This window comes from Stigmatopora nigra, chromosome 13 (assembly GCF_051989575.1).
Source record: "Stigmatopora nigra isolate UIUO_SnigA chromosome 13, RoL_Snig_1.1, whole genome shotgun sequence".
Classification (NCBI taxonomy): domain Eukaryota; kingdom Metazoa; phylum Chordata; class Actinopteri; order Syngnathiformes; family Syngnathidae; genus Stigmatopora; species Stigmatopora nigra.
In genome coordinates this window covers 5,812,263-5,837,475 of record NC_135520.1, presented here as the reverse complement: position 1 = coordinate 5,837,475, position 25,213 = coordinate 5,812,263, and the positions used below count along the sequence as shown (strand labels likewise).

At 40.6% G+C, this 25,213-nt stretch overlaps 4 protein-coding genes across 6 annotated transcripts; 2 read left to right on the top strand and 2 right to left on the bottom strand.

Moving 5' to 3' along the window:
• Positions 1–419: 419 nt before the first annotated feature.
• On the bottom strand, positions 420–14,813 carry rpap1 (RNA polymerase II associated protein 1). 2 transcript variants are annotated; one of them, XM_077731792.1, is made up of 27 exons: positions 14,709–14,813; positions 14,000–14,199; positions 13,593–13,741; positions 13,289–13,381; positions 12,837–13,023; positions 12,482–12,637; positions 12,171–12,380; positions 11,290–11,405; positions 11,119–11,217; positions 10,776–10,877; positions 10,538–10,705; positions 10,288–10,464; positions 10,042–10,176; positions 9,807–9,977; positions 9,577–9,734; positions 9,304–9,474; positions 8,718–8,913; positions 8,427–8,536; positions 8,131–8,326; positions 7,677–7,823; positions 7,396–7,538; positions 6,429–6,861; positions 6,238–6,356; positions 5,362–5,593; positions 5,105–5,281; positions 3,975–4,031; positions 420–3,498 (listed from the first exon to the last, which is right to left on the bottom strand). In XM_077731792.1, the coding sequence occupies exons 2-27, from the start codon at positions 14,196–14,198 to the stop codon at positions 3,343–3,345; spliced, it is 4,257 nt and encodes a 1,418-aa protein (XP_077587918.1). In that variant the 5' UTR covers position 14,199; positions 14,709–14,813; the 3' UTR covers positions 420–3,342. The 2 variants fall into 2 exon arrangements, with proteins under 2 accessions (XP_077587918.1, XP_077587917.1); XM_077731791.1 differs by lacking the exons at positions 420–3,498; positions 3,975–4,031 and having other exon boundaries at positions 4,277–5,281; positions 12,482–12,634.
• A 244-nt stretch (positions 14,814–15,057) lies between these two features.
• On the top strand, positions 15,058–17,870 carry LOC144206348 (transmembrane protein 151B). 2 transcript variants are annotated; one of them, XM_077731294.1, is made up of 2 exons: positions 15,058–15,449; positions 16,135–17,870. In XM_077731294.1, the coding sequence occupies exons 1-2, from the start codon at positions 15,391–15,393 to the stop codon at positions 17,636–17,638; spliced, it is 1,563 nt and encodes a 520-aa protein (XP_077587420.1). In that variant the 5' UTR covers positions 15,058–15,390; the 3' UTR covers positions 17,639–17,870. The 2 variants fall into 2 exon arrangements, with proteins under 2 accessions (XP_077587420.1, XP_077587419.1); XM_077731293.1 differs by having other exon boundaries at positions 16,049–17,870.
• A 187-nt stretch (positions 17,871–18,057) lies between these two features.
• Positions 18,058–21,236, top strand: lrr1 (leucine rich repeat protein 1). Its single transcript, XM_077731296.1, has 5 exons — positions 18,058–18,466; positions 19,163–19,261; positions 19,694–19,946; positions 20,035–20,509; positions 20,627–21,236. The coding sequence occupies exons 1-5, from the start codon at positions 18,284–18,286 to the stop codon at positions 20,901–20,903; spliced, it is 1,287 nt and encodes a 428-aa protein (XP_077587422.1). The 5' UTR covers positions 18,058–18,283; the 3' UTR covers positions 20,904–21,236.
• dnaaf2 (dynein axonemal assembly factor 2) lies at positions 21,150–25,180 on the bottom strand. The gene is made up of 3 exons (XM_077731291.1): positions 24,896–25,180; positions 22,416–24,743; positions 21,150–22,165 (listed from the first exon to the last, which is right to left on the bottom strand). Exons 2-3 carry the CDS (start codon positions 24,636–24,638, stop codon positions 21,869–21,871), a joined length of 2,520 nt encoding a protein of 839 aa, XP_077587417.1. The 5' UTR covers positions 24,639–24,743; positions 24,896–25,180; the 3' UTR covers positions 21,150–21,868.
• Positions 25,181–25,213: the final 33 nt, after the last annotated feature.

Here is a 25,213-nt window from a genome sequence, read left to right as displayed (position 1 = left end):
TTGCAAATGTGATAAGAGCCTATGTAAACAGTTTCATTTGACACAAGCAATATGATTCATCAAATCTGAGAACTACAAGTAATTATAAAGGCATCTCTTCAAAGCACATCTGAAAGGTAAGTGCAAATTACTGCAACCATTCACGCTCACAATCAGGTCTAAGAGAACTACCCTGCATGTTTTTAGGATGTGGAAGAAATCATAGATATGAAAAGGGAAGATAGGTCACATAAAAGTTTTTTGGGTGAGTGAGGCGCAAGCAATGTTAGTACTAATGAGAAGCCAGTACTCACATCTGTGAGTATTGAGTCAAAAACTTACTTTTTCCTGTGCCTATTGGCACCTAGTCATGCATGTACCCACTCTAACACTCGTGATGGTCATGCAGAGAGTGAAATTGCTCCGAATGTTGGGGTAGTATGCTGTGCAAAGAATGATGGAGCACCATCTGCACCCCAGGAACACTAGCCCATCTGAGTCACCATTAACCAGCCTTTAACAATAGGATAAAAGACCTCATCAACAGACTTTGCATTAATTTTAAAAGGGCGGGAAGAGATGAACGTGTTCATGCATTTGCAGTTTTTGGTGGCACGATTGTGGGGGTTTAAGATTCTGGGATTAGTCTTCATTACCGGAATTTGTCCCCTTTCTCCCATTACACTCATTAAAAGAAACACTGAGTTATCTGGAATGGCTTTAAAACTTTGTTATTAGTACAGTATGTATCAAATCTAATTTCCCTGATTGAATAAACAGATCTATTTAAACACCACACTAATGATATTAAAAAAATATTAATTTGTCCATGGCATTATGGTCACACACAAACACAGTCTCCTGAAAAAGTGTTCAAATCTTTATGAAAGTGGCAAATGTAACTTCTCTAATGGAATTAATAAATTATTTATCTAAAAGTATAAATTAATTGCTCGAATATTCAGTCATTCTATCAAGTTTTCCATTTTTAAAGAAAATGAAGTGGACACACCAAATTATCAGTATGATATATTAAAAAAAATACAAAAAGAACATTAAAAGGGTCCTTTCAATGGTTTTCCGGAAGAAAATGTCCTTTTCTAAATGACTCTGAAGGCAGTTCTATTATATGTGGCATACTGCATTAAGCCATCAATCAAGGGTTTGCGGACACAATATTTCATTCAAGTTATGGAATTCTTTAATCTGACAATGTGAGGGCAAACTAGTAATGAATGTACCATAACCATAACCATAAATTGGAACCACATTTGGACTAGAGGCCTATGTAACGACCGGTGGGATTTATAGAAAAGTATGACCCTCAATCATTGGGTTTACTTGGATGATAATGCATTGATATTGCACAGGATGCTTTATTTTAATCATTAAATATATTACAGCTACATCCCAAATTAGATACTTAGGGCTGTTGACATATTTGACGATAAAAAGGCCCAGGGTAGACATTTGCAGAAAAAAATGTGTGTATGAATAATAGTATAGTTGTTCCACTAGATCATGTCAAACTCCAGCCCAGAAGGTCACATCTGGCAAGCTACGCAATTATATCTGGCCGACGCAAATACGGTTTTTGACAAATGGTGTGAAGTCAGCCTGCACGGAATTCTTGCGTGCGACGTAACTCGGGGTCTGTAGATTTTATCAACGCATACAGTGCTTTTTCACTGTCACCAATAGACTTGTGCTACACAGATTGTGCTAATGAAGAAAGTGACATCAAGTTCACTCAACTCAATTTAGTACTCATTCCTGGCCATCGAAAGCAACAACTATGATACAAGATGAAAAAATGTAAGGATGAGTGAGATAGCAGTTGAAATTTAGGACTATATGTCATGGTTTGGCCTTATTTTGGCACAACATTATTTTTCAGTGATGATAAAATGAGAATAACAGCAACGCAAATTGTTCATAGATTACATTGACAAAAAAACAATATCATATATCTCTTCTCATTTTTTTAGATATGGCGGGGGACAACACCCTCAATCAGTGGCCAGCCAATCACAGTTGTTTTTTACTTGATTTTTATACCTGACTTCAACGTTAGGCACTCATACTTAAAAAATATGGTGCATAGGTCACCATTTTATCCAAATCCATCTTCAACATCGCTCATTCTTTTTTAGGGTGACTTAGGGGGAAAGGCAGACTTCACCCTAAAATGGCTGTGAGTCAGTCAAAGATAACACACAAACAAACCACTAGTTGCAATCATAATTACACCCCCAACGAGTGTGGGAATTGATCCAATTCTGTGGTTCTTCACATATGAACATTGGTCAGTCTTGCTGTCAAGGCACTGACTATTATTATTATTATTATGATTACTTCCATTCATTACTGTATCTTAGGGTGGCCTCAGCACTGAACACATCACTACCATTCACCTTGTTGCAGATTGAAGGTTAAATTGGTTGTTTAATTTCACATTTAATGGCTAAGCAGGTCCGCCAGAGACATCATTAAAAAGAATATTCAATAAAATATGCCCTTCCACCCTCATAATACTATGCCCACTTCAAAACAAATAATTGCAGTCTATAAATGAATGAGTTGGTCTAATTCAAATGGTTTGAGGAACCTAATTAATAAAGTTTTTTTGCAGCATTTAAAATAGTTTTAGCAGATTGCATGAATCACCAATGAGTCACAATTTCTGCTCAATTTGGCTCACGACGTAAATATAAGGCACACATCCATATCTCATAAATACAACGAAATACTGCCTCTTCAATTCAATTTAAAATGTCAATGTTCGTTTCCATGATTTGCTGAAAATATTTGCCGTATTTCAAGTAGACAACCACAATATATTCCTAATAATTTTCTCAAAATTTGATGAAAATTTTTCCTGAATTTCAAGTAGACAACCACAACATATTCTTTAGAACTTTCTCAAAATAAATGGGAGAATTATTCTTCTATCCAACCGGTCAATGAATATAAGGTCATTGACACTAACAAATCATATTCAATTGAAGTTCATATGATTAACAAAAATAACAGCAGACTAAATTAGTCTCTAATCTCAAAGTTTTGTATTCAGGGGGCATGCAATGATGTATTCTACAATATTATTTACTATCCCACTCCGTGAATTACCGCCAAAGAAAGTACATCCAAGTGTAGTCCATAATCTTCTCCTGTATTGCGTCACCAAAAGCCATCCATGATTCTGTACGTATCAGCAAAAGGCTGAAATTGTTCATTGGGATACAAAAAAAAAATCTAAAAGTTCAAATCCTTCTCCATAATGTTATAAGAACTGAATCAAAAGTGCCACAAAGTCCATCCATGTTTTGACTTCATCTTAGATTGTAGTTCCCAGAATCCTTTTCACCTCTCATCCTGATTACAGCCGACACCATTTTTCAGGCCTACAACACTTTCTAAATGCTTTGCTCTTGCAGGAGGCAATTGACTATACATGTCAAAGCCAAACTGTGAACCCTGCTTGGGCAGGCGGAACAGCAGCAAGTGCTTCTTTAAAACCTGCGTTTTGAGACAAACAGAAAAGGAGTGATACATATACACAAGAATAATGTGCATATTTCCTTGAGCTTGATAAAGGTTTTTTGTTTTGGAATGACTCTACAGAAACCCTACACACCCTACAAATGAGGTCTAGTTATGTAGTATATAGAAGAAGTGTGTGATGACACACAATTAATTGACAGTAAGAGGTCTCAAGTTTTCCAGTCAATTCTATTTTAACACCAAAAAAGGTAATAACCCAACTAGATAACCCCGTTTTTTCCCAGGCAATGACAGTTTCAAGAAAAATCACGAAACAGATCGAAAGGAAAACATTCTACAACGGAATAAATTTGCTGTGACGAGTTGAGAAAACACAGTGGAATTATTCATTAGACGATGAGAGTATTTGCCATGACTAATAAAAATCTCTGGTGGTGCAAAGGGGGAAAAAAATAGGTAAAGTGTGATTATATGCAGAAAACAAATAGTACCTCATCTTTCATGTAGTAGATTTTCCTCAGCATGCTGTGCCGTGCTGCTTCATGCTCCTGGAAATGATGAAGGGAAATAAGATCAAAAGGTAGTCTATAGTTGCACTGTACACCTTAAGTATTAAAAAAACTCTACTTTAGTACACATGAATGACAGCAGACTGTGTAATCTCAAAACAAAGTACAATGTATGGTAGATACCCTCACTCACCATTACAACTAAAACCGTAAATTACATTTAAAGAGCAACACATGAGAAGTGACTTGCATTTTATATCGAATCATTGGTTGTCACAACAAGGCACTTGCTAGAAAGTACTGGTGCAACTTAGCCATTTTTGTTTGGGCTGTAAATTTACTGGGACCATACACACAAGATTGGATGACATTGAGCAGTCACATGTGCTTTTTAACTGCTTAACATCAAATCACTATGACTTGGGTGTCCAAAACGGTACTCAAAGGGGCGCAACAACTGATGAAGAGGATACAATTTTCATCAATCTGCTGTCTTAAAAGTGTAATCAGTTGATTGCAGTCAGGCTTTGTTTGTTTTGGATGAAAACTGATTGATTAAACAGTCCGTGCTGGATCATTTCAAACAAAAAAACTGTACCAACTGTGGCCCTTCAGAGAATGCACTAGGGCCGATCAGTGGGACTACTTTTCTTTCAAAACTAATCATAGTAACAGTGCATCGTATCATTTTGGTAAACGAAGGATTTCTTTGAAGAGGTACCAACCATATTATTACAAAAATGATTGATTTACTAAAGACATTATTTGAAGAATTTTAGTGGCAAAAAATAGAGCATATCAGATCAGTATCAGCAAAATTGAACAAAGAAAAATCTCATACCTTGAAAGAAGCTACACACACGGATAAATCGGACAAAATCTGATTATGTATGGAAAACCTAATTCCAAGCTACACTAGAAGAGATTTTCCTATCACAATATTCTTGGAAAGAAGTCCAAGTCGAAAAATGTAAAACTGTTTATCCTCTGGAACCATTATGTATTTGCAGCTTGGCATTCCCAAATTTACTGAAACCTACACATTTTTGAAAAAAGAACTAATCATTTCATGTTTAGGGCTCATGGCAATTTCCTTCAAATGAAAGAAGTACCTGTGCTGCAGAATCCTGTGGGAAGACAAAAGCGTTGACATGAGCCAAAGCCACCACATAAAGTATTGGACACCAGGAAGGCTTGGCACTTCCAGTGACAAGAGAGCGGAAGTAGAGATGGACAAGAGGCAGTGAGTCTTCAGGGGGAGAAGTGAACCTCTCCATGGGAATTGCAAGCTTCAGTGGAAGAAACACACAAAAAAATGATTAAAAAGACCTGCAAGAGAGATCAAAATGACACCAAATAGGCTAGTCACCTGTTCTTGGGTAACACCCAATGACCTCAGAATGCCCACATGTTCTCCAAATACAGCCAACCTCATGGTGGCGCTGTACTTTCTCTGGAGGGGCAGTAGAATAAAGCAGCCAAAAAGGTGGTCTCCAAAGGACACAGCCTCGTATTGGGCCAAAAGTGCACAATACAAATCCTGGAAGGAGGCCAGACCTGGAGGTGGGATGCTGAGGTCTAAAGATTCCAGTTTCGATGGCCTGTAAATCAGAAGGAAAAAAAAGCATTTCACCAAATCATTTTTATAATTCTGCAAATAGTAAACAGTAAATGAAATAATGCATTTTTTTGAGCATAGCCCTTTTTTAATGATAAATTAAAATGAACCCTCATGTTGCCTGGGAGGGTTGGCAGCAAATGCTGTTAACCCTCCTAGTCGAAATGAATTAGACCACATCTACCACTGTTAATGGCAGCCAATGACATAATGAGTGCCCTATATAGAGTTATTAATCAATAATCTAGACTAAAATGAATGTGAAAACATTTCAGCAACTCATTTAAACATTGTCAAAAGCAAAAATAATTGCCCAGTTTCTAATAAAACGAAATATTTCATCTCACTTAGAAGATCAAATCTCTTGAAAGGTAGAATTTAAGTGAGATACAAAGGGTTATTTTGATTTTAAAATGATTATGTGTTCTATTAGCAGATCTTCATGATCAAAAACAGGCAGCTATCAATTACACAAGGCAAAAAAAAAAACATCTTGGCGGTGACTTTTTTTCCCAGTGAATGAACAATTTGGACTGCAGGAAGATATACTGTTCCGTCAAACTCTAGTGTTATTAACAGTTGCAAATCAAGGACAAAAAAAGTATTTACAATTTTTCCCCATCTAACCTGGATAGCAGTCGAAAAAGACCCCAGGTCAGCTTTTGAATGGGCTTCTCCAGGAACAAATCACTGGAACATAGGAACACACAGGACAGCCTGGCCAGCTTTGCAACTGGAAGTATCCCCTAGGCAATATTACACGCAAGATTTAAGAAATAATCTCCATAAAGGCAATACAAAAAAAGAGTTTTATGTACCTTAAGGGCGTCCTCCCGCCAGACCTCCAGCACCAACAACCACTGCAAACATTGGGTGACTGCCAGAAGAGCCCCTTGAGGTAGCTCCTCCACAGAAAGCCCTCCACCACCAGACACGCCCGTTTTCTCGTAGAGGCTGACAAGTGGAAGGAAAGCCCAGTCCAAAGGCAGGGTGGGCCCAGTCAGTTCTGGGAGAAGGTGGGATTGGATCCAGGGGTTACGGCCAAATAGAGCGTCCTGCGAGACCAGCATGGACGGCTCCAAGTGGGCCAGGTGTGTGAGAAAACAGCCCCGGATGGAGGGCAAGTTGGCGCAGGCTTCTCTCAGGAGACCTCCCACAGTTTGCAAGGAAGGGGCAGTTTGTTGGGTTGATTCCTCGTGGAGTTTCAGTTCCCCAATCTCAATAGCTTCTGGACCACCACTGTGGCTCTCACTAAAAAAAAAGTATTACAATGAAATCAAATTTTGCATGAAATTTGAATTTTTTGAATACGCGGCAGAACATTATCTCATATTCTTAATAATACTTATTCAAAGTTCAAATACAAACACGAAACAGGGAAAAATTAGACTATATTCATTTTCTACATGTAAAATGACATTAGCAAAGTAACTTTCACTTTTTGATGTGGGTACAAGTTCATAGTACTTTTACCCTTAACTTTGGCTAGTTAGTAACTTTCCACCCATGTAGAGTAACACCCAAATACTGTGCTTAATTATTTATACTTTTTTGTAGTGGGTCATCTGCTCTCAATTAAATTCTGATAAAATAAAACCTAATGTGATTTGTAAAATTATATTACATTCATGTGCTCAATTTTGTATGCAGTACCTTCAGGGTGTCTATAGAAAGCAAGCAATATCCATTAAAATATGTAAAATGTCTTCAACAATCAGAATAAAAGTGAATAAAGTTGGCTTTGCACAAAAATTCCATCTAAAGTTAAAAGTTTTTGGAACTCACGATATAAAGTCCTTGCTGAAGACAATGGTGGAGAGCAAGTCTTGAGTAAGCTGCTCACTACCAGGCAATAACCATGGGAGAAGAACGAGCGCCACCTGATGGTAGAGGGGGGCATGCTTCGCCACTTGCTGCTCAACAGAAACCTGAATTTTAAAGAAACTTGACAATATAACATGTCCACGCACAAAAAAAGGAAATAATGGCCCAAACATGTGTCATAACATACATATTTCTTTCACTTTTTAACAACAACAATAATGATAATAACAAGGTGAACCTACTGATCTATAAGCCAAGCGTAGAAGGAAGTAGATGAGGTGATGCTCATGACGGAGAATCCAGGAGGATGTGTAAGACAGGGTGGGCTTGGCCTGACTGACACTATGCAGGTAACCAATCACAGGCTCTGACACAAGGAGGCTGGTGAACTGGAAGGGATATGTTGCAATTAGGTGACAAGTATAAACAAGAAGACAATTGGGTTATTCTCATCTCATCTCATTTTCTGAACTGCTTTATCCTCATTAGGGTCGTGGGGGTGCTGGAGCCTATCCCAACTGACTTCGGGCCAGTGGTGGGGGCATTTTAAAAATAAACCACAGTCCGATTGAAGAGCTATCACTCAAGAGGTCCTGAGCCATTTGTGTGGTTTGACATGGAATGACCCAGTTAAATGTATCATTAATACATTAACATGACATAATGAGTTAGATTATTCCCGATGACATGGCTAACCTTGCAGATGAGACCTTTGTGGATGCTCATGAGAGTGTCTAAGAACAACGCCAGGCTGGTCAATAGAGGGAAAGGAGAAGAGGGAGGTATCAAGCCATGCCGCTCTCTCCATCCTGGGCAAGCCAGACCTGGTAGACTGGGAGAGGTGTCCGGACCCACATGAGCAGATAAGACATTGCATATTACTGAGGATGACCTGTTGGGGAAAAATGGAAAGAATTTGTCTGTTAAAAAAAAGCTCCTTGGAGAAGGGTAATAATAAGGACATTATGAGCTTCATAACAAAGCGGGCTTACCGTAAGTTCTTTATTTGGTCTTGCACAACAGTGTGGGACATAAGGGGAAGAAGAATGTCAGATGTTATCTGCTCCAGTTCGTGAAGTGCTTCCATAGGCTTAAAAGAGTTCTGGAAAAAGACAAGAAAGAGACACATAATATTTACACTTTAATTTGAGCTCCAATTGAACAGTATTGTCTGTGGCTGATGGACTGAGGTCTGCCAAAATATGCATCGCTATCTTAAATCTTATAATAGACTAAAAAGTAGATAGTATGTTGAACAGTTTAAAAAAAGCAATGAGGAAGACCTGTTTGGAGAGCTGATAGTAGAATGCCTCAAAGTAGATCAAGTAAGCTGGTATCAGTGCTAGGCTGCTGTCTCTCTGTCGTGGATTATCAAGACCTTTTAAAAAACTCTTCAAATGGCCCAAAAGTGATGCAGGTAATCCTACGACATGTCCCCATGACACTGGAGGCGGAGGAGGGCATTCATCTCCTGATGGACTTTAAAGAGGACAGAAGGAATACTGATTGAATGTGGTGTTGGTAGTCAGGGGAGGGTAAAAGTTGTTTGTTGCTGATCCCAGCAAGCAAGTATGTAAAATGCCCTCCTCACAAAATGATAGCGGCACCAGTTTTTCAAAGCAATGGAAACTTTACTAGTTACTAGTCACAATTTTTCTTTTGGATGAAGCAGAATTGTGACACAACTTTGAATGTGAGCCTGCATGTAATTATTTTTATAATCTCCAATAGAGTATCTCAGTGTGTAAAATGATTTTCTTCATTTTGTGACCCAATGATATGAGAACGATAGATATATTCAGATAGGACAGGATGCTCTTTTTTGACAATGTACAGTGTATCATATATTAGACTTTTTTTTTCCTTCACCTGATCATGCCAGTTTGGAGTTCCTGGTGGCAACCGGCAGTATGTGTGACCTGAGTAAGGAGAGTAAGCAGAGCCAAAACTTTCTGGAGCTGAAGATCCACGAGTGGGTCAGAGGGCGCCAGCGTTGGCCGAACCGACTGCAACGCCATCAGTAAAGCTGGATACAAGTCTCTGTGGAACAGCAATAAGGGTGTCATTGTACTCTGGAGAAGTCAAAGGAATTTAACATTATGTTCTTGGCTATTAAAGCATGCTAACTCTGGCAGTACGTACACATACAAGTCGCAGGCCTGGCCATAGCCTGCTGCCACTGCCCACATCCTATACGCTTCCGTGGTGAGCCTAAGGGCCTCATGGGGTTCCAAAAGAAGCTCACTGGGATCAGCACTGAGGAACCGAGACAGCCGTTCTCTCACACCGGCAGAGTTTAACTGGTAAAAGAAAAATTCAAATTACTGAAAGACAACGGACATAAACAACGTGTGTTTGCGAACAATTGTTACCAGTCTGGCGCATGCATGTCTGCCTGATGTAGCCAAAACTCTTAAGAGCTTCATGGCACAAGCAAGGGGGAGTCCATAAAAAGACGGAGGGAGGGGAACAGATTGCACTGTCCAAGAAGTCGGAAGAAAGTCTGACATCACTGTTTTTATTAGACGAGGACAGTCCAACACCTAAGAGAAACGTCAGCAAAACTGAATCCACAATCTCTACTTGTCGGGCGATTTTGGTGGCTACCTGAGTGGCAGATGACGAAGAGTGTCTGGCAATACGGGTCAGGACCTCCAGGATATCCTGAACCACTCGGGGAGATGGTCGAACAACCTCAAGGATGTAACGTAATCTGGGGAGGAGTTTCATTCTCAGAAGACCCTGAAAGAAAAGTTCAGCTATCATGGCTTCTGCTCAAAGGAAGAAATATAATGTGTATAATGTGTATAATGTGAACCTAAGAACCTTTGTTAAATGAAATGGTTAAAGTACCTTGACGACATCCTGCAAAGCCACATCGTGATCCGTCTTCCGCTCCTCCCTCTCTTTGGGAGTCTCTTTTAAACTCTCGTCCAGCCCTTCGTCATCCTCCTCTTCCTCCTCCTGAGACGGCAGCAGGGGGAAGACAGCCAAGCCACGAAACCAGTGGAAGGTAAGGTCCAAACACTCCTAAAAGGCAAGAAGGAAATCTTAAAATATTTATCTGTAAGTGGGTGTTCCGTTTGGACTGCTGTAGTCTCACCTCATCCTCTGTGCACACCAAAAGTGCTTTGAGTGCATGTACAGCGGCGGCCATTACTCCTTCCACACCATCATCCAGTGCAAAGCGAAGGAGGAAGAGCAGGCCGGCGTCGAGGAGAGTGGCCAACATGCTGCCTTTCAGGGATGAATGGTAGTCCCCAGCACGTGCCTGTAAGACGTTCAAACACGTTGTAATGTATATTGCCGATGCGCTTAGGGCTGTGTACAAGTTTATGTACCTTTGAAAGGATATTGCCAATGGTGCTGAGGGCTAAACTCCTTTGCTGGATGACCTGGCTACGAGACAAAAGGAAGAGCTCCTGGAGGGAGTAACCTGCACGCTGGCAGCACAAAAAAAAACAAATAAAATCATCCAACTAAAAAGTAAAAAGTGAGATTAAACATTGTTTTAAGGTCTTAACATAGAGATTTAGAGATAAAGTTCAGTTCAAAACTAAGTTAATGCAAAAATGAGTAGTTCGATTTCCATTCTTCATTTCGAGGTGTGGCTGTGAGCAACTTTACCTGGCATTTTTTTTGTGAGAATGATTTATTTAATAATTGTATGCTAAAAGATGGTACCTCGGGCTCGTCTCCATGGTGATGCAGGCCGAGGTGGGTGGGCAAATCCTCCGTAGGGAGAATAAGTGTTCCGTTAAAATCAAAACGGGCCTCCATCGCCTAAAATCCAAAATGTATTGATTTTCTCAGGTTACTTAAATACTTTATAATGATGGGGAATAAACTTCTTGCCTGTTTAGTTTGCATTTTTCTTGGTGCAGGAATGTCCCCCATCCACTCCAGTTTCTCAGGCTCCATTTTATCCATATGCAGCCATTCTTTCTGAGGTTTCACTGGTAGCTCACTCTCTTAAATAACACACAAACCACAAAGATGTAGGGAGTTAAACAAATAAAGTCAGCTGACAACTCTTATCTTTAGCCTAATGGCATATATTGACTCTATAGCTGTCTAAATTGATCAATTGAAATTGAATTGTTTAGTTAAAACAGTAAAAAAAAAAGATCTTGACTCAAACCGTGAGTAATGGTTTTGTTGGGGTTTAAGAGAAACCTAATGCAAAGAGTTACTTTCCAACTAATCGGAGTAAAGTCAGCACTTAGCTTCATGCATGGAATTCAGCCATGCGGCAAAATCTGCACAGCAATATCCAAATAGCAACAATGCTTGGTGAAAGAAGAAGCAGTCAAGTAAACGACTAAGAAAGATCATGTAAAATGTAAGAGGAATTCCTCTTTACATTAACAAAGGATGATTCTCAATTCATAAAGCATCACTGAGACTCATTCCATCTTGAGAGTTTCTCCATTTTGAGTCATAAGATAATAAATTAGTAACATGACTTTGGCTATACCCACATCGTTAAGAGAATTTATGGGGCCGACCATGTAGAGGATGAAAATGGCGAATATTGGCTGGCTTTGAATTGAATGTATTTTGTTGACTGCAGCTCCAAGAATTTAGACTGATTAAAATGATTTTGCAAGCACAGCAATAATTCCAAACTGAAGTGCAATGTTAATATAATTTGAGGGCACTTGGTTCATTTGGATCTCCAGCCATGCAATTTAAAGGTAACAAGGATGTTTGTTTTTAAAAAGAAATCATCATACCAATCATGGCAGATTGGTTGGACAGCTCTTCTTTCTCTTCTTCCTCTTTCATCTGCACTTCTTTGGGATTTGTCAAGGCTGCTGTACCATTGTCTGAACTGAGATGAACGCTTTCCCCACTGCATTCTCCCTCCGGGCGTTTGCGTGAGGAAGACGAAGACGGAACACTCTCAGCTCTGCGAGATCGAACAAACTCCACCAGCCTGGGATCTGCCATGCAGAAATAATAGTTTTGAACAAAGGCCCAACTCTTTGTGCGCTGGCTTCATTGAAGATCACATCATGTCACAACGGACGGATTCAAAGCTCACCAAGCTGAGATAAGAGCTTCTCCTGTTCATCCAGTATCTCAGAGGAGGACATTGCTAAGATCTTCTCTTTGTTCTCACTGTGGATCCTCCTGGTTTCCTCTGAGGTATTGGAACATCCCAGTCCTTCACCAGTCACCAAAGTCGAACTTGACACTGCTATGAAAGAACATAAAATTAGCAGAATGAATAAATTCTAAATCATGCACGGAATTTGGTGAAAAAAACTGTTAAAAATCAAAACTTTACGATTCAAAATAAATACATACAGGCAGTGTTTATAGTGGCAAAAATGTGTCCCACCACTAGCAATTGTATCCTGATACACACCCACCCCAAAAAAAGGAAAACACCTTACATTTACTGCTATGAAAAGTAGAATTTATTTCCATAGGTCTCTGAAGAGGAAGCTTCTGCTCTGTCATTCCGTGTTTGTGTGAAGTTTTCGATGTTAAGTTTAAAGGAGGCTTCCCTTCTTTATGTCTCTGAGCCTCAATCTGTTGCGCAAAGATGCTCTTCTTTCCAGCGTTGGCCGACAGAGGGACCTGGTTGACAAAGGAAGAAATGCAAGTTCAAATATACTACAGTATTTGTAAAAAAACTTTTGAAATGACATGTTTTGTGTATGTATTGTACAAGGCAGGTATTTATTTTAACTTGTATAATTAACTCCATTAAAACCAAGAGTATTGAAATTCACAATTTCACTTGGTTACTTTGTTTTGACGGATTCCACTCCTAATTATCCCTCAGGGACAGGAAAAAAAACACTTTTTATATTAAATACATTACATTATTGTGTTATTTTACCTGAAATCCATTAGCTGAGCGATGCAAAGCTTGAGGGAATGCAATACTTGTGAATTCGGGTAGTGATACGGGAATGGATGTGGTATCTCGTTCCTTAAATCGAGGGATAAAAAGAAGAGTAGTGTATTATTATTTATGAAACATAGTGAGAAATACTCCATCAATTAATTTTCGATACAAGTTCAATAAAATAATATTCTGTTGGCTTTCTCATGATTAGATCTTGCAAGAAAAAAAAATGGGATTCAGGTTCTGAGCGAAAAAGACGAGTATTATGTAGGGATGAAACGTTCATGTTGCTTACAACAATTTTAGAGAGAACTGCACTGATGTGGGTGTCGTGACTGTCAAGCCTCTCTCCCGCATCCTCATCCTCGAAGGTGACACGGCTGTTTTTGAATCGGGACTTCTTAGGAGGTGCTGGTGTCAGAGTTGGAAGGTCATCTGGAAGATCTAAAAGAAAATATGGTGTATTTGTAATTGGTTTCATATTATGGTAATATCACTGAATGTGCCTGTTGACTGTTGTTTATTTGAGCAAATTAGCTCAGTCAGGGCAGAATAACTGAACATACCAAAATAATTTGAAATCCATTGCAAGACATGCACAAGAAATTGTCTAAGCAATGTTGATAGCATTGTTGTTGTTCTTTTTAAAGGTAAATCCAACTTTTTTGTCATCTGTGCTGTTCAAAACTTTAGTTATCTAACCTTCTATTGTGACCACATCCCTCTGACATTTTGGATCATGGCCATTCCGATCCTTCTCAGGTATTCCCCCTGCTTCGCCACGTCTCTTGTCGGGGCGGCGGTGGACACTGACAGCGGACGGAGCTCCAGACTTGATGAATTCCTCCTGCTCTCTCAAAAGATCTTCCTCTGAACCACCGGGTTTGGGACGTTGCAGCATCCTTTGAAGAAGGAGAGAATCACTTCTGAATTCATAGGCTAAATTTACAGAACATTGAGAGAGGCAACCATTCAACCCACATTCAAAACAGTGATATTTTAGATTGAGGTCTTGTCATTTAAAAACAATCCATCGATTTGCACATTTGTTCTTCTGCAACATGGCATTTAAGTACAACCATCCCATGAATTGAAACCTTATAAACAAGAACCATGTGCTCATACGTCAGAACCAATGTGACTTCTACTTTTATTCCGTGTGCTTTAACATATAAAATTAGATTATAGATGGAATCAACCACAACTACAAACTAATCAACACACATCAATTGTATTATAACAACCATCGTTGGCAGACGCATGTTGTTTATCACATGGCAAAGTTTGCATCCGAATCAACATCTTAATAAAAAAACAAGCCTTTAAACGCAGCAGTTTCCATTTGTTTGTCAAAATAAACAACTATTGTCTTATATAAATGTTTTAGATGTGATCTGATGATAAAACAAACCTTTATCTCAACGATGTCAGACTGGCGAACGCGCGGAAGCTCTTAGATGTGACCCAAGGAAATATGCTTTTCAAAATAAAACACGCCCCACAAAACGTAAACAGATTACAGATCTTAAATTGATAAAGAAACAGGTACTTTTTCCTGTCTTCAAACCCGCCATTTATGTTGTGAAACTAAAATGAAAACCAATATATGCATGGGGTTTTAATGGCTGATTATACTAATCGTTACGGGAAAGCGTTTTTTCTGGGATCATTTCAAAATAAAAGCCTGCAAAAATGTACATTACACTTTGTATTATGACGCCCCCCCCCCTCTTGAGCGGAAGTAAAAATGTGCAAATAAGGTCACATCAGGTCGCATTCTTGAGTTTTCCTCTGACTGCATGATGGTCAACCTTTGCTGTCTCTGCTGCGGTGAAATCCCACGACCCCGCCCCCCTAGGCCAGGACCACCAGGGGATCCCACCACTACCACCACGATGCAGCTGCAGACCACCAGCACTTCCACGAAGGGCAAATTGGATCTGAAGGGAAAGGGAGCCGAGGGGGAAACTAACGCACGCGCACTCGAAGCGACCAAACGGTGCCATCGTGCACTTGCTTCTTGACATGCAAGAAGTGCAGGATGCTCTCCTCCGATCAGGACTCTGCGGAGGACAGCGACGCGAGCGCTCTCAATGATGCCGAGGATGAGGTGCCGGAGACGGACACTCCAGCCGAGAGTGACGTGGGGGAGGTATAGATGCACTCATAGCTTCAGCTCCATCATCTCATCACCTCCCAAATTCTGCGTTTGTTTCCATCTATGTAGACTATTTATTGGAGTACATTTACATTTCATTTCACAATAGTATATTTAGTTCGGGGTACTTTTCTTTTAATTGTTTTCTTGGAACATTCCAATTGACATTACAGTCAGTTAGCTTCAGCTCCATCATCTCATCACCTCCCAAATTCTGCGTTTGTTTCCATCTATGTAGACTATTTATTGGAGTACATTTACATTTCATTTCACAATAGTATATTTAGTTCGGGGTACTTTTCTTTTAATTGTTTTCTTGGAACATTCCAATTGACATTACAGTCAGTTAGATGTAACAGATAATGTTAATTTCTGTTTGGATTTGATATTTGCTTTATTCAGGCTGTGAATACTGCCTTTTAAATGTATACTTATTGCATAGTTTTTTTAAATTCCTTTATTTTTTGGAAATCTTCACAATTTACAGTGTATGATCATTTGGGTTTCAATCTATGATATCACTGCCATATTTAAAGATTCTCATTGCTCTAAGAAGCCCATTCCTCACCATACTTTTCTTCTTCTTTCTACAGCAGCGTCCATTTAAGCAGTCTTTGAGTGTTTGCATTTGCCGTGAAACCCACTGGCGCTGCTTGCTGCTCTCCCTGCTTATGTACAGTTGCCTGGGCGCAGTCAGCTGGTGCCAACTAAGCCGCGTCACTGAGATCAGCCTCAACTCGGCCCTCACCTTCACGGCCTCCTTTGCCTCGTCCCTTCAGAGGGGACACCACCCTGCCGCTCACTCCTTGATCTATCGCGACAGCCCTTGCTCTGACGGTTACATCTACATCCCATTGGCCTTCCTTCTCATGCTCTACGTTTTGTACATGGTAGAGTGTTGGCACTGCCGAGCCCGCAGCGAGCTCCAGTGCAAATCGGATGTGGACAATGTGTACGAACGTGTGACACGCATGCGGCAGGCGCAGCCATGCATCTGGTGGAAAGCCATTAGCTATCACTTTGTGCGCCGGACACGTCAAGTCACCCGTTACCGCAATGGGGACGCCTACACCACCACGCAGGTGTACAACGAGAGGGTCAACACGCACGTGGCGGAGGGCGAGTTCGAATACAGCCGTTGTGGGATGAAAGACGTGTCCCGTGATCTTAGAGGGTTGGAAGAACATCCGGCGACTCGCCTGCATTTCACCAAATGTTTCAGTTTCACCGAGGCCGGGCCAGAGAACGATTACCTCAATCAGCGGGCCAGGTTCTTCTCAGAAATTGAAGGGTTGGATGATTACATGGAGGCCAGAGAGGGGATGCAGCTAAGGAACGTTGACTTCAGGGATAGCCTGATCGCCTTCGTGCACCCGGATAAGACACCTTGGTACACTTCGCAGGTGGCTTTCTGGCTCGCTGCTGTCTTTATGCTCTCGTGGCCTCTACGGGTGCTTATAGAGTACCGCACGGCGTACGTGCATTATCGCGTTGAGAAACTGTTTGGAATGGACTACATTTGTAGCAGAGATTCTCCTCTGGAGGAAGAACGGAATCTGAGCTGTGCTATTCCCAGAGTGGACACGTTGGACAGCACAGAGTTGGAGTGGCACATCCGTTGCAACCGCCAAGTGATTCCCAGCTACTCCGAAGCCATGCTGATCGACGTGAACGCTGCAGATTCCGACCCCCTGCTCCACACTGAATGCACCACGTCTTCCAACTGCTATCTCCTGGACAGCAGTCCTACCACACAGAGCTACGGGGCCCTCCAGGGTCAGCCGGGGAGGGAAGGTAGACGCGGGAGGATGAGGAGGAGGAACATCATCAGCTCCAGTTGCTCTTCACTCTTCTCCTGCCAAGGAAGCCGCTTTCGATCCCGCCTGTCCTCGGCCACGTCCCGCTTTTCCTTGTGCCGGGTGTACGGGTCGCGTCGCACGGTGGCCCTTTGGAGGAGCCGCAGCAGCAATATGACGGAGCCCTGCTGGGTGGACGAGCCGGGGCGCCGCTCGGACTCCAGTCAGCTGGCCCTCAGTGATAGTCCGCCCAATTACAGCGATGCACGATTCTTTCCGGTGCTGATTGTGCATGGACATGAAGGATGTGGAGGCGAGGAGGGCGCAGGAGGGCAACAGCGTCGGTACCTGCGAAGAGGCTCGTCCTGTGTGGAGACGGCCCTGTGAAGAAGAGAATTGATTTATGTGTCAATACAGAAAGTGAGAAAAATGGGCCCAGAATTTAGGGAATAATCATTTGGAAAAACCTGCCATGAAAAATAAATGATAAGCCATCATACATTTTTACAGTTCAAACACTAACTGCTATACTCTGAATATGAAATATATTAATAATATGTGGCACTTTGTCAACATGTGATTGGGAAATATTGAGCAATAAAGCATGTTTACACAGTTAGGTGGGGTTGTTTTTATGTCAAAAGATGATGATTATGAGAGTAAATCTTGTGTGATCGGGGTTTCACACATCCATTCATTTAAAAACGTGTTCTAAATACGTAGTACGTGCAGCAGTAGTACTTCTTTTCATGCCACCACAGCAACATTATGAGATCTTGAAATAAAAATAAACAATTACAAAAATTATTGTGAAAGGGAACGACGTCATTTCCAGCGCGCGGGTTTACGCTAACAGCACAACGCTAATCTGATGCGACTTTTCTCCCTTTTTTCGCCCGACATCCAAGACCTGAGTGATTGCGGCGGGTTGTTTATATCGAAGTTTGCGCCCGTTTGCATGGATCGCCTCGGGCTTTGTTAGCTGGCCGGCTCGGATCTGGTTAGGCTGGGCTAACCGAGTAGACGAGCAGGATGAAACTGCAATGCGATGTGGAGGTAGTGAGCCGCATGCTGCCCACCTTTGGCATGAAAAGTCGGGGCAAGGGTGTGAGGGGGCTACTTTCCATCGGGAAACATTTGGACAAGACCAGCCAACGCTCTCAAGTCTTCATGATGATCTGCACGGCCAAAGACAGAACTGGCTCAAAGTATAAGGTCTGGCAAGGCTTCTGCTATTCTTTATCAAATGTAGTATATGTGTCAGATTGGAAGATTTCTCCTGAAAACAGTTGTCATCTGCTACCATGGATGCTGCTGATAGACGCAGTCAATGGGTCAAAGTCTATATCATTCTGAAATTTGTCATATATTTTAAAATGCATATTTATATTTTTCATATATTTTAAAATTCACATATGTATTTGTCATATATGACAAAATGTATATATATGTATTTGTCATATATTTCAAAATGCATACGTATTTTTCATATATTTTAAAAGGTTTATATATGTATTTGTCATATATTTTAAAAAAGTATATGTATATATTTGTCATATATGACAAAATGCATATGTAATCATCATATATTTTATTTAAAAAGTATGTAATATGTATGTCATATATTTTAGAACATATATTTGTCATATATGATAAAATGCATATGTATTTGTCATATATTTTAAAAAGTATATACTAAATGTATTTTTCATATATTTTAGAATACACATGTATATGTCATATATTTTAAAATGCATTATTATGATAATACATGACTAAAATGATAATGCTTTTTTTAATGTTGTGGAAAAGTGACTGTGTTCCTATCTAAATTGCATGACTATTCTTGTTTTGTCATGTGGTGAAATGGAAATTTCCACTTGTTGAACATGAGCCAATCTTGCCTTGCAGCTCAAAGACAACATTGAGAAGTTTTTCACGTGGTTCGTGGAGGAGGGCAAGGCCACGGTCAGATTGAAGGAACCCGCTGTGGATATCTGTCTGAGCAAGGTAGATGCCTCATTGATTTGTTGAAAGCCATGAGGGGGCATTCTATTGTCAATCCATTCAACGTTGGCTTGCCCATTTGTTGGCCAGACAAAACGCGTGTTTGTTTTGACGGCCATGGAGAGACACCATTGCAGCCTCATTGTTTCCAGTGGCTGCTGAGCCTGAATGCATTGAGGCAGCAATGACGACCTTTCACCGACATTTTTAACACAAACATGTTCACTTTGCAAATGCTCAATTGTAACTTCTGATGGTTAAATATAGCATGTTACAAAGCAACTTCAACACAACAGCATACTACTAACACCGCAGATGAAAATCCCTAATTATAATCATGTCAAGATTGACAATATCATGTATTGGTGTTGATTACTGGCTCTATTTTGACTTCCATCAACCGATTCAACTAAATGATTGTCTCCTCATACCTAGGCCGACGCAAACAGCTTGAAGAACTTCCTGTGCGCCGCTCGCTTGGCAGACAGAGGGAGCGAAGCCGGCAGCCTCCCGCTCTCCACCCTCACTCCCGTTCGAGCCAGAGATGTGCAGCAACCCAAGAAGAAGTTGACCATCGTCTCCAAGAAGGACTACCCTATCACCTCCATGTTTCCTTACTCCCTGGAGCAGCTGCAGGTCTCTTACTGCAGGTTGGCACGTGTCGACATGCGGATGCTCGCACTTAAAGGTTTGCTAATCTAAATCCTTGCATTGCATTGATGTTTGCTGTTACAGCAGACATATATCTGTAACTCTATTTAACTGTAATTCCACAGCACTTCGGAAACTGGACCTCAGCAACAACCACATTAAAAAGCTCCCCGCCACCATCGGAGATCTGGGTTGCTTGTCCGAGCTGGTTCTCCATAGCAACCATCTGGAAAGTTTCAGCGAAGCTCTCTGCCTTTCCACACTACAGCAGACCCTCCAGCTATTGGACCTCAGCCAGAACCGACTGCAGTCGCTTCCTGCTCAGTTCTGCCAGCTCCGGGAATTGGTAAACCTCAAGCTGGATGATAATAAGCTCGTCTCACTGCCATTCCACTTGGGACGTCTCAACAAGTTGAGGTTCCTTTCCGCCGCGCACAACCAGCTGACCGTGCTCCCTGGTGACTTTCGCAAACTGAGGTTGGAGAACCTGGACTTGTTTGGAAATCCATTTGTTCAATCCAACCCTCTGGACCTCGCCTCACAGCTCACATTCCCAGTTTCTCTTCAAGAACTGGCTTCCAGGGCTGTAGCCAACCTCAGGTTTGAATGTTTCTCCTCCCTAAATTGCATTTTCACGGCCTTAAAATCTTCTTTTCTTCATAAGAATAACCTTACGATACTTGATAGTGACTCATCATGTCATTTTTCTTCTACCAGAATCTCATACGGACCTCACCTCATTCCTGCCCACTTGTGCCGAGACCTGGAATTAGCCAAGATGTGCTATTGTGGTCGCTTTTGTGTCAGCTTCTACATCAAAATGGCTGTCAAAATGAACCTGCATCAGGTTTCTCACACGGTGGTTCTCGTGGACGACATGGGAGGGACGGACGCTCCGGTACAGCAACATTTTTGCTCTCTTTCTTGCTACTGTGAATTCTTGGACGTTTCTCTTCGGAGGCAAATCAGAGAACGATATGAGCGTGACGCTTAAATAGTTTGGACTGCTTAAAGAACTCTTGAGATGTTAGACGATGTCATAGTGGCAGTATGGAACATTTTAGTTTGAGAGAAGCACATCCTATGTTGATGAAATTAGACACACAAAGGCAATCATCATAGGTTATCAAGCAGATTTTTAAAATGTTCATCCTACATTCTTCTACTGACCTATTTAAGCCAGAAGAGGGAATACGTATATAATGCAATTATATGTGCCATGACATCATCGCCTCAAGAAGCAGGCTAAAGGGAGTTTTTATTGTGCTTGTGACCCACTATTTTTATCTGTTAAACGATTAAATAAAATATATTTGTTCTAGTTTTACTATGAGACCTCATAATGATTTGCTATATGAAGTACACCTCCACAACCTGAGCTGTCAGTTCAGCTTTTTCCAGTGAATGTTCCAGTCTCACACAATAGGTGAAAATCTGGGAGACCATTTAACTCATTGGCTGCCATTTTCAGTGAGTTTCTGATGGAAAAACTCAAAAGGTTGACAGAAAATCTCTTCAGATAAACATCTACATATGAAAGAACAAATTTGAGGCCACATTAATCATTTCAAAATGCCTGTCACTATTAATAACTTCTAACTAATTGAAAAATACATATATCTTTTTTAAGGGGCTTACAAATATACTTTTGCAAATGAGTTGTAAGCATCGTAGCTCATTTTAGTCATGGAAATACTTCTTGAAATCTTCGTTTATCCCATTTTTATAGTACAAAGACCTAGGAATTTAACACAGTTATTATTTAACTAAAGGAAAGTAACATTTAACAGTCAAATAACAAACAAAGTTGTTAACTTCCAAAAGAGCTGTGTCTGTTTTCTCAAGCAGGTAAACTCTAAATGACTGATGTATGCAGAAGAAATAAAGAGGAGGGCGATAACACAAACTAGGTAAGGTACTGCTGGGGCCTGGGTTGTTAAACTAATAACTATTTCAGTCTTAGTCAAGCTCGTAGATGAGGGTGTTCTGGAAGAGAAATCCTGCTGAAGTCACATGATCGCTTAACACGGTCTCATTTCCATCTTTGTCAATTTCCCTCAGCGGGGCAAGCGACGGCTTTTCATCTGCTTTCGGATTTTGGGTGATCTGCTTTTCTGGGAGGCTCTCATCCTTCTTTGAAAGAGTGGCGCTTTCCTCGGCCATGTACCTTGTTTTGTCACCTCCTCCCTTGTAAGAAGCATTGTTGTTTTTCAAGCTTTTCTCTGCATGGGGGGCTTCATCACATGGTTCATCCACCTGCAATGTATCAATTCACATTGAATAAGAACAAAAACAATAGTATTTTGTATAGTTCTATTATTCTGCATTCACCACAAAATAGAATACCAAAGTAATTTCATATTTCAAATTTTTCCCAAATTCCTTCATACCAAATTAGGTCATGTAGTCTAATTTACTGTTTTCCAGTTTTTATTATTATTATTTTTTTGTTAATTACTCAATTTTTATTGCAAGTTGAAAATGGAAAATGAGTTCCAGGACTCACCTGAACATTCTTCTTCTCTTGTGTCACGGTAGTTTCTTTCATCATTTCATTACTCACTTGGGAGTTTGTGTCTAAAAATGCATCCACTCGTGAAAGAACATCTCCTGATGGAAAACTTGATTCTTGTGCCAAGTCAATCGTCTTTGGTTCATCTCCTTCTCTCACCTGATCCTCTCTTTGAATTTTGTCGAGGTTGACTTGGCTTTGTTTATTGAATGTTTCATTCTGTTCTTCAGTTTCTTTAATGGGCTCAACTTCTTCCGACTCAACTTTTTTTGTTTCTCCAACTTCTTCTTTCACTTCCACAGGTTTTTCCCTAGTTCTTTGCTCTATCGAAAGTTCCTCTTGCACAAAAATGACCTGATGTTCATTTTCATTGACCTTATCCTGATTTTCCTTAATGGACAGTGTATTCTGTTGTCCTGTTTCTTCAACCTCCTGTTTTTTCAATTCTTCCTGTTCCTTTTCCACAAGTTCTTTGCATATTGTTCGCTCTGTTGAATGCTCTTCTTCCGGAAAAGGTGACTGATGTTCATTTTCAATGAGTTTTTCTTTAGTGGAAAATGTATCCGGTTCTCCAGTCCCTTCAACCTTGTGTATTTTAAATTTTTCAACTTCTTGAACCTTTTCCACAAGATCTTTGCATTCTCTTTCTCTTGTTAACTTCTCCTCTTCCCTAAAAGCTTCTTGCCATTCATCTTCATTAAGTTTCAAAGTATTTTCTTTAACATGAAGAAGTATATGCTGTCCTCCAACTCCTTGTATGTTCCCTTCTACTTCCCTTCTCTCTTTTTCAACACCTTGTTTTTCCCCTAAATGTTCTCCTAATCTTTTCTCTTTCCCTCCCTGATTTGTGCTCTGAGGTTCCTCTTCTTCTTTTATCTCCTCTATACGCAATTGACTGTCATTTAAATCTAATTCCCCATTTTCATCTACAAACAACTCTCCCTTCTCCCTCTTTTCTTCTACCCGATGTTCCTCCGGCAAATTTTCTTGAGCTATTCCTTTCTCTGTCAATTTCTCTTCCTTCCCAACATCTCCATTCTGCTCATTGCTCACAGGTTCCTCACCTTTAACTTTACTCACATCCTCTCCAAGTGCTTGACTTTCTTCAGCTTCCATCTCCTCCTGCTTCTGCACACCAAGATCTTCCTCATTTTTACCCCAACAAAGGTCCATAACCTCATTAGAGGGAATAACAGGCAGTGTGACCGTCAGTTGGCCTTTCTGCTTGCTGAACTTGGCAACCCCTCTCTCCTCGTCTACCGGGTAGGACAGAGGCAGCTCCAACCTGTAGTCAGGCTTCTCTGACTCCAGCAGCAGACTTTTTTCCCTCACCTCCAGATTGGCATCCCCAACCGACTTCAACAGCGGTACATCGATAATAACAACAATCTCTTTGGGTCTGGGGCTCTTCCCAGAGTCCCTGGAGCACCTGAAGTCCTGCAAGTCAATATATGATCTGTATTTGACAGTATAGCTTGGCTCAGTGGGCTTTTTGGTTCCCTCACTTTTTACCTCAAAGCACTTAGGTTTAGGATCAGGGCTGATGTTTGTGTTTTTTTCTTCAGGATATGGGAAGGATATTGGGTTTTCTTCAGGAGGTTTTGCTGTGTACCCGGGTGTGGGTTTACGGGTGACACAGGGCCGAGGGGTACCCTTGTACTTTGTAGTCATTTCCCTCACGTTGTTTTTGTCCAATGTCACCTTGAAGCCATCTTCGATTCCCTGAATTGCCGTGCTTCTCACCATTTCCATGAATTCTGCCTTTTGGTTTGCAATGTGGAGGGTGTCCGGGTGGAAAATAACATCATAGATCATTATTTTGTTCCCTTTTGGATCCGTTTCTTGCCTCCCCGGGTGCAGATTGTGTGGCAGTGTCCAGCTCTGTCCTCTGCGTCCATCGTTAGACACTGCCGCGGTGCACTGAGGCTTCCCAACTTTGTCATTGCCACAGATGTTGATATAGCACTTCTGTTTGTGGTTCAGACTAGTCCTCAGGGATTTGAATGGCTTTGGGTGGATGAACTCAATGTTGTTACCCCTCTCCTGCTCTAGTATAGTAATCTCCTCTTCATAGAGCTTCCTATTCTCTGGATTTGATAACTCTTCGGCATAATCATTAAACATTTCCCGAAATTTCTCATCTTTAAATGCCTTTGTCAATCTTGTGACTTCATCAGCAGTCATGTTAAGCTCTTTAAGCTTTTCTCTAATATCCATTGTGAAATAGAGCAAACACAAAAAAAAGAGAAAAAAACCCAAAGGAGATAAACTAAGGGTGGATTTTGTGTTAACCCAAATGTGAAGGATTCACATTCAGATATCCTGCAATGAGAAGGCAGAAACGAATAGCTGTGAAGTGTGTATAGTTGAGTTTTATGAAAAAAATGTCAAATGCATTCATTTTTGTTTTTATCCTTCCCTGTAAATATCAACCCTGTAAATGCAAAGTATACAGTATATTTTATTTATCTTACCGGGCGTATTCTTGATTTTAAGGTGTTGTCAAGGATTTAATAGATCCTAAGGTGAAACTGACACAGGGTTTCTTGAAAACCCCATTCTGTTGCCCAAAGGAGACAAGCGTGCTTCAGTAACCATAGTAACCAAAACAAATGCGAATTGGAATTTTCAAAAGCAATATTTGAAAAGACTGAATTGTTTTTTATGAAGAAAACACATAACACAAACTCAAATTTGATGTTAAATACATGAATAAAATAAATTAACATTTTTCAGTTTGAAAAGAATTATCGAAAAGTATTTAGGGTATGTTTCAGTTTTACCACCAGACG

Coding starts and splice junctions, on each gene's coding strand:
- rpap1 (XM_077731792.1), bottom strand. CDS start 14,198: ATGCTGCAACGTCCCAAACCCGGTGGTTCAGAGGAAGATCTTTTGAGA. Junction 10,177..10,287: donor CTTTGCAGGATGTCGTCAAG/GTACTTTAACCA, acceptor CTTTTCTTTCAG/GGTCTTCTGAGAATGAAACT. Junction 9,735..9,806: donor GACATGCATGCGCCAGACTG/GTAACAATTGTT, acceptor TTCTTTTACCAG/TTAAACTCTGCCGGTGTGAG.
- LOC144206348 (XM_077731293.1), top strand. CDS start 15,339: ATGCTCTCCTCCGATCAGGACTCTGCGGAGGACAGCGACGCGAGCGCT. Junction 15,450..16,048: donor CCGAGAGTGACGTGGGGGAG/GTATAGATGCAC, acceptor TTCTTTCTACAG/CAGCGTCCATTTAAGCAGTC.
- lrr1 (XM_077731296.1), top strand. CDS start 18,284: ATGAAACTGCAATGCGATGTGGAGGTAGTGAGCCGCATGCTGCCCACC. Junction 18,467..19,162: donor GAACTGGCTCAAAGTATAAG/GTCTGGCAAGGC, acceptor CTTGCCTTGCAG/CTCAAAGACAACATTGAGAA. Junction 20,510..20,626: donor AGGGCTGTAGCCAACCTCAG/GTTTGAATGTTT, acceptor TTCTTCTACCAG/AATCTCATACGGACCTCACC.
- dnaaf2 (XM_077731291.1), bottom strand. CDS start 24,638: ATGGATATTAGAGAAAAGCTTAAAGAGCTTAACATGACTGCTGATGAA. Junction 22,166..22,415: donor AAGAGAAGAAGAATGTTCAG/GTGAGTCCTGGA, acceptor GATACATTGCAG/GTGGATGAACCATGTGATGA.